The following is an 8350-nucleotide window of genomic DNA, read 5'->3' on the forward strand; positions in this document are numbered from 1 at the left end:
CAGGCTGATGCTCTATCCACTGAGCCAAACCAGCTAGGACACGACTGTATTCTTAATGCCTGGAACAAAGCCTGCACAGGCCAGGCAATGCTAAAAATAGATTGTGTCATGAATGGATGGCCCATGAGTATTTTGGGCGTGGAACATGCCTAACACACCAGCAAGCCAGCTTGGATCCTTCCTGTTCCACACAGAAGCAGTTTAGCATGATGGTTCTGAACTTAAGCTCTGGGACCTGACTATCCCAGGGTGAAACTCAGCTCTACTGCCTTCTAATTATGCCTGACCTTGGGAAGTCAGTTACCTCTTTATGCCTTGATTCCTTCAGTTGGAAAGTGGTGATGACAATAATGAATCCCTACCCAGTAGGGTGTTCGAGAATTCAGTGAGGTGATGCATGTAAATACCTAGCACAATGCATAACGTGAATAAGTATAAAGAAATACAGCCTGCCGCTGTTATTCTGGCTTCACTGTAAGGCCAGAATGACCACTGAGAACCACCGAGCAGCAAGTCCGGGCTGCATCTCGGGGGCGGGAACTACAGAGGAACTGGTTGGGCTTAGAATTAGTAGACAGAGGTGTCCAGAGATGGGGGACGTGGAGTTGTGTGTGTTTGGGGAATAGATATCAGAATTGACTGTTTGTCCGAGTCATCCTTTAAGTGTGTTGCTTATGCCCAAGATAATTTTAGAGACAACAGTCATTGCAGACAAGTCAGAGCAACTACTTCTAAACCCCAGAGCATTCTGTCTTTCCTTCCCCTGATTCTTAAGGTTTTCCAGCACTCTAGATCAGGGAAGAGTTTATTAAATAGCCTCTCTTTGACCTGCAAATCCCTGGCCAGGATGAGGTTTGCTAAGTTGGGTCTTTTTCCATGGGCGCTAACACTCAGGTGGCTCTCAGCCTCGATCCTTGTCGGTGGAGGAACTACTGTGGCAGCTTTTCTAGATCTGTGGGCAGTGAAATCCTTCTAAGACTAAAATGAATTTTATCCATTTATTTTTATTTTTCAATTATAGTTGATACTTAGTATTATTTTATATTAGTTTCAGGTGTGCAGCATAGTGGTTACACATATGTCTAATTTACTAAGTGATGCCCCAATAAGTCCAGTCCCGCTGGCACCATACACAGTTATTACAATGTTATTGACTATATTCCCTAGGCTGGACTTCACCTCTCTGTGGCTGTTCTGTAACTACCAATTTGTCCTTCTTAATCCGTCACCTCTTTTACCCATCCCCCAACCTCCTGCACCGCTCTGGCACCTGGAAGTTTGTTCTCTGTACCTATGAGTAAGACTCAGTATCCTTATATGTGAAGTGGGTAGAAGTGAGCATAGTGTGGGGAGAGGGGCAATAATACCTCAGTTGTAGGCAGTCATAGGTTCAATAAGATCAGCACAGTGCCTGGCATCTACTGAGCCCTCCATTTTTTCTTTGTCTCAAGTAATTTCTTTAGAAAATGAAATAATTTGTAGTCTGTTGTGAGTTGCACTCTGTTGACTTCTGTTCTACTGCCTTTGATTGCATATTGTTTCATTAATCCATCTCTTTCTTCCTCTTTTCTTTTTGTGGATTTCTTCAAATGTTTTTATTCTTAAAGCATCTACACAAATAAAAACTCTTCATTAATTTCCACTGAGGCTTTACCCAGTGAGCCTCCCACTCCTGCCCTTGGAATCCACACACTCTTTCTCCTTAACGTCTCTGCTAGAGTGAAGTCTTCCTCACGCGAGACCCCCAGGCCACAGCACAGGCCCTGGTTTGTGAGAGTCCCGCCATCAGTAGAGGACTGCAGTGAATTTCGTCATCTTCAGTCAATGAGCTATGTAGTCATTTAAACAAAAAAGAACAAGGTAGCCCTGGCCGGTGTGGCTCAGTTGGTTGGGCGTCGTCCCATGCACTGAAAGGTCGCTGGTTCGATTCCGTCAGGGCATATGCCCAGGCTCAATCCCCAGTAGGGGGTGTGCAGGAGGCAGTGATTGATGTTGCATTCACACATCGATGTTTCTCTTTCCCTCTCCCTCTTCCTTCCTCTCTCTCTAGAAATCAATAAAAAATATTTTTTAAAACCAGAACAAAGTAGCTATATATGTCATGATAGGAAATGACCTGAAATAATATTTATAAAGGAAAGCAAGGCATTGGGTATATAGGAGGCTGACATTTGATAGTGAACAAGAAAAAGTTATTCTCGTTATTAAAATGTTAAGAATTAAGAGGCAATTGAAGCAAGAATAACTTCTTATTTTGTGGTATTTTGCACTCTTTGCCCTCTGAGAGGATCTGGGAATCATTGGTGAGGGTGTAAAGTGACTAGAAATGACCAGGAAAGAATGTGGCCCCTGGCTCAGCAGGAGGCCCCTCCACTCCTGCGCTTCCAGCTGGTTTCCAGTGTGAACATTGGAAGATAGGTACTCGGCTGTCCCTCCCTCTCCTCCCTCCAGGACTGATCCGCCAGGGGCTGTCCCTCCCTCTCATCCCTCCAGGACTGATCCGCCAGGGGCTGTCCCTCCCTCTCCTCCCTCCAGGACTGATCCACCAGTGGTCCCTCTGGCTGTTCTTGTTCTGTTGTTGGTCTGCTGTAATCACCAGCAGAGATACATTTCTCCAAAAGATGCAACTCCCTGGCTATTAGCAGTTCCCTTTCATTTGTTACAGGCGAGACCCTCCCTTACCTTGCTCCTTGTCAGATTCTGAAGGATCGGAAGAGCTGTGGCCCTGCCCTACAGGAGGGTCGTGGGACTCTGGTTGCTCGCACAAACCAGAATGGCCTTCCTGTGTGAGCTCACAGTGCCACGCGTGTGCTGTCTGACCCAGGGAGGCACATCCTCACGGGTTGGTTACTAGGATATTTTAGGAACTTGCAGATGGAAGACCTTGCCTTACGCCAGGTTTCTCCGCCTCCGCACTCATCGTGTTGGGGGCTGGGTAATTCATTATTTTGGGAGACTCCCGTGCATTATAGGATGCTCAGCAGCAGCCCTGGCCTCTACCCACCAGATGCCAGTAATGTTCCCACATTGTGACAACCAGAACAGTCTGCAGACATTGCCAGATGCCCCAGGGGGCACAGAATCACCCTGATGAAGAAGCAGGACCTTAAGTGCCGTGTTCTCTCTATGAGCATAACAAGTATAGCTGCTCAATTCTTTTTCTTTAAACTGCTTCAGACATTTTTCTAAGATTTGCTTTAAATAACCTTTTTTAATAGGTGAGGTGGGGATAGATGCTCTCCTAAGATACTCTTTCCTGTGCCTTTAATTAAGTGACTGGAAACTTGTACCTAATAGCTTTGTAGGACAGTCAGGAAGTGGTGCTTTAATTTGGTTGTATTATTACTGAGTTGCCTGGTCTAGTTTTTTGCAAGAAGAATGTTCCATTTTCTTTGAAATGATGGGGCAGTAAGTTTATCCCTTGAGGCTTCGGTGGAGTAGACCTGTCTAAGGCAGGGAGGGTATATTTTAGACCCGACAAAGGCCTTATCCACACAGGTGCCAAAGCTCTCTCCACCTGAGATACCTCAGAAACCACATGAACTTCCATGTCACTCCTGGGAGTCGACCTCCCTCCCTGGAGGTGCCGCAGAGGGTGGAGGTCTGGAGCTGTTCAAACCAGATTCCTAACTTCTAGTGGATGGAGCCCCCAAAACCGATCTCCAAGTTGATCCCGCTCTCAAGCCATTGCATTGAGTTGTCTGTCTCAGGATTGGGGTTATTTTAATCCAACCATGTTCTTTTTTTAAAAAAAAAAAATATGTTTATTGATTTTAAAGCGAGAGGAAGGAAGAGGGAGAGAGAGATAGAAACATCAATGATGAAAGAGAATCATTGATCAACTGCCTCCTGCACGCCCCCAACTGGGGATCGAGCCCGCAACCCGGGCATGCGCCCTGACTGAGAATAGAACCGTGACCTGGTTCATAGGTGAACGCTCAACCACTAAGCCACACCAGCCAGGCTGGACCATACTCTTCTTAAGCCCTCCAGTTGTCCCCAGATGCCCTTAGAGTGCAACCCAGAACCTGCCTCTGGCTGACAGGCCCCGCACGATCTCACGTCTGCCTGCCTCCCACCACTCTCCCTGTCACCTCTGTGCTCCAGCCGTTGGCCTCCTTGGGGACCTGGAGCTGGCCATGCCATTTCCCTCCTCACAGCCTCTGCACTTTCACTCCCTTTACCTGAATGCTCTTTTCCAGATCTTCTTGAGGTTTGGCTGACTCATTCTCTTACTCCAGACCATCTTAAATGTCACCCCCTTCATCCGGCTCCATACCCCACGGCTGCCCACTTACCCATCCTCTCGCTTTCTCTTGTCCATCGTGCTTCTAACTATTGAAAGGATCTCCTCCATAGTTTCTGTATTTATTACTTGCCTGCCTGCACTAGAATGTGCGTTCCGGTCTCCTCTCATTCAGCACCGGTGCGGTGCCTGGGCAGGCACTGCTAATACTGACCGGGCATGAGTTAGAGCGGAGGCTCTCCGAGGAATATGGCAGGAGGCTCGGGACTGGATGCACTTCAGCCTCTTTCCGTCTGAAGAGCTGTCGGTGTCGCAGTGTGGACTGGAGGACCTGCTCGCAGCTCTTACCTCGTTGTCAGTGTGTGCTGGGTGGGTTAGGCTCAGGAGGAGAGGGCCTATCAGTAGGAAGGAGGGAGTGGGTCATGCTGCACTTGCACTCCTGTAGCAATATTCTTCTTCCTCCCTGCCCTCCTCCTTCTCCCCCCGCTGCCGCTCCCCACACAACATAAAATTTACCATTTTAGCTATTGTAAAGTGTACAATTCAGTGATATTTAGTACATTCACAACTTTGTGCCACTACCCTCACCATCTAATTCCAGAACATTCTCCTCACCCCAAAAGGAAACCCCATACTCATAAGCAATCATTCCTCATTTCCCCTCCCCGCAGCCCCCTGCAACCACTGATCTACTTTCTGTGTCTATGGATTTGTTTATTCGGGACACTTCATATAATAGAATCATACAATATGTGCTCTGTGGTGTCTGGCTCCTTTCACTTTGCATGATGTTCTCAAGTTCATCCAGGTAGTAGCCTGTGTTAAGACTTCATTCCTTTTTATGGCTGAGTAATAGTCCCTTGTGTGGCTGTACCACGTTTGTTTATCCGTTAGCTCGTGATCGTTGAGCTGTTCCCGCCTTTGGCCTGCTGTGAACAGTGCTGCTGTTCACATCCAGGCACATATTTTTGTCTGATCGTTTGTTTTCCATTATTTTCAGCGTCTGCCCCAGAGTGGAATTGCTGGGCCATGTGACAGTTGTTCACCCAATTGAAATACTGCCGGACTTCCCCCAGTGCTGCCCGTGGACATTTCCACCTGCAGCGCGTTAGGCGCTGGTGTCTCCACATGCTCCCCGATACTCATTTTCTGATTTTTACAAATATATATTATTAATTCTAGGATAGCCATCCTAGTGTGAGGTGGTATCTCGAGGTGGTATCTTTGATTTGAATTTCCCTAATTACTAATGCCGTTAAGAATCTTTTCATGTGCTTCTTGACTATTCTGTATCTTATTTGGAGTGTGCCTTTTTGTGGAAGCTTACATTCTTTGTATTGTAATTGTATGTGAACACTTTTTTCTCTCTTAAAATATATTTTTATTGATTTCAGAGAGGAAGGAAGAGAGAGATAGAAACATCAATTATGAGAGAGAATCAGCGATAGGCCACCTTTTGCACATCCCCTACTGAGGATCCAGCCCACAACCCAGGCGTGTGCCCTGACTGGGAATCCAACCGTGACCTCCTGGTTCATAGGTCGATGCTCAACCACTGAGCCACACTGGCTGGGCTTTTCTCTCTTTCTTGACCATAATCTGCCTCATATATAAAATGTGGCTAATACACTTTTCAGATGAGGAGTTGGTTTTTGGAAATTAAGGCATTTCTCCAATCTTTGTTAATATAATTTTGAGATTTTTCTCTTTCTTTCTTGCTGCTGTCCCACTTTCTGTTAAAATGCAGCATGTAAATTTTAGGCTTCTTTTCCAAATTTACAAATTTAATTCAGTTTTACTTTTCTGAACTTTGACATCTCTGAATCTGTCCCATCATTATTAAATCCTGTAGATGTTTAGGTTTTAAACATATTTTAAAGTCATTTTGTTTCTTAGCTAATGTAATATCTAGGTGAGTATTTGAGTTTTTGCTGTTTTAAGGAAAGCGGGCAATGCTGAAAGTAGTTTTCATTGCAACCATTTTTTCCTTTCAGAAAAAATTGCCTCTGACGACACTGGCCCAGTGTTTGATGGAAGGGTCAGCTATCCTGGGAGATGACACACTTCTTGGGTAAGGTGACACCAGGCGTGGGTTTGCCAGATCTAGGTAAGTCCCCATCTGTAGAAAGGGGACCAGCACTGCTTGGGGAAGCACTGAGGAGGCCTTCAGTCTGGCTGAGGACTCCCTGCAGAGGAAGGAAAGGTCGCCAGTGAGAAGCAAAACCCCAGGCCCAGTTATATTTACTGCCTCTGCAGTGGGGCACCTCCCAGGCGGAGAATTAACATAAAACTGCTGACGGACAATTGAAATCCCTAGGGCTCCAGTAAATGCAGATATGAATCCTCTCAATGTCAGATGTCAAAGCATATGGGGTTCCCAGAAGAGCAACCCTGGCTGGTCTTGAGCTTATAATAAAAACAAACTAAAAATAGAATTGACATGAGAGAGACTCCTCAGGCACAATGAGGAGGAGAATCAGTGCCCTCAGAAACAAAAACAATAGGACAGTCTGAGAGAAAATATAAAATAATTATGTTTAAAATGAAATTTTAAAATTAAGTAAGCACATTGTGTGCTTTGGCAGCACATGTACTAACATTGGAACGATACATAGAAGATTAGCATGGCCCGTGTGCAAGGATAAATTTTTGAAGCAATCATATTTTAAGAAAAAAATGTTGTAACTATGTATGGTGAAAAGTGTTAACCAGGCCATTGTGGTGATCATTTTGCAGTAAGCACAAATATTAAATCATTGTGTTGTACACCTGAAACTAATATAATGTTATAATATTATTGATGCCTCAATTTAAAAATTAAGTAAGGACAAAATAATCCTTGAATATAATGTTATTATTGATGCCTCAATTTAAAAATTAAGTAAGGACAAAATAATCCTTGACCAAAGAAGCAAACAATATGAAAAAAAAATATGCAGAATCAAAGAAAAAAATAATAGAACTTATTAAAATTCAAATTATACTTACTATAGTATAAAAACTTATTAATGATAAACAGAAAATTGCACTCAAATAAAAAATTGATGAACTTCAAAACAGATCTGAAGTCACCACTTAGGATGAAGTGCAAGAGAAGAGGATTTAGGCATTATTAAATGGAGAGGCATGGATGATGTCTAGCAGTAGTTCCTAAGAAGAAAATATGGAGAGGGAAAGTTTATGGTTGAATTTTTCTTTTCTAGATTTTAGATTTGATGAAAGACATAATCTTTAGATTTAAGAAGCACAAAAAGTCCTGATTAAGATCAACACAAAGAAATCTATCCTTGGACACATTGTCATAAAACTGGAAATTATTAAAAAGAAAAAAAGTGTCATTTAAGCAGAGAAAAAGATAATTACATATTAAAGAGTAATTAAACTGATAACAGACTATTTATTCATCAGCCAAAATAAATGCCAGGAAATAATGAAGGAAAATCTTCAAGTATTGAGGGAAAATATAGGAATGCAAGATTCTATGACAAACTAAATTATTATTCAAGAATAAAGGGATAACAACAATATTTTCAGCCAAAAATTTAGAGAATTTACTGCTTGTGTATTCTCACTGAAAGAACTAGTTAAGTTCATGTGAAATAGATTATGTCCAGAGGACAGGAATGAAATGCAAGTAGCAAGATAGCATTTGTAAAGAAAAAAAAAATAGTGAATATGGTGTGGGAATGAAAACAAGTCTTTTTTCCTCTATGTATTTTAGGTTCCTCTCCTGTGGCTCTGCAAATTAAATTGGCAAAGGACAGATTAACGAGAAAAGCATGCAAATGTTATTACTGTGTGCAGAACTCGGCCATTAGTAACTCAAAGGAGTGGCTGAAACGGGCTCATATAGCATCTCAACAAAAGAACAATGATTTTTAGAGAAGTGGCAAAAAAAAAAAAGGAAAAGAAATTTGAGTTTCTAGGGCGATGATATGGAGAAACTATTGGAAAATAAGAGTCATTAGTAAAGTTCGTTACTTCTTTGGGGCCTTCTCTAGGTGGTAAGAGCCCAGAGTTGTCTCTGGTGACTTACCTGTGTCCTTTCTGGTAGAGTGGGCAAGAGAGACACTTCTACAAATTTATGTTCTGCTTTTAGGCAAG

The 8350-nt window shown here is 43.2% G+C and overlaps 1 protein-coding gene across 1 annotated transcript in view; it reads left to right on the forward strand.

The window, feature by feature from the left end:
- Window positions 1–8350, forward strand: part of LOC102246045 (rho GTPase-activating protein 44) — a 99323-nt gene that overhangs the window by 8471 nt on the left and 82502 nt on the right. Inside the window, exon 4 of the mRNA XM_014547009.1 lies at window positions 6241–6317. Within this exon, the coding sequence (XP_014402495.1) occupies window positions 6241–6317 (77 nt within the window). The remainder of the gene's footprint in view (window positions 1–6240; window positions 6318–8350) is intronic.

Source organism: Myotis brandtii, unplaced genomic scaffold (assembly GCF_000412655.1).
Source record: "Myotis brandtii unplaced genomic scaffold, ASM41265v1 scaffold461, whole genome shotgun sequence".
In the NCBI taxonomy this organism is placed as follows: Eukaryota; Metazoa; Chordata; class Mammalia; order Chiroptera; family Vespertilionidae; genus Myotis; species Myotis brandtii.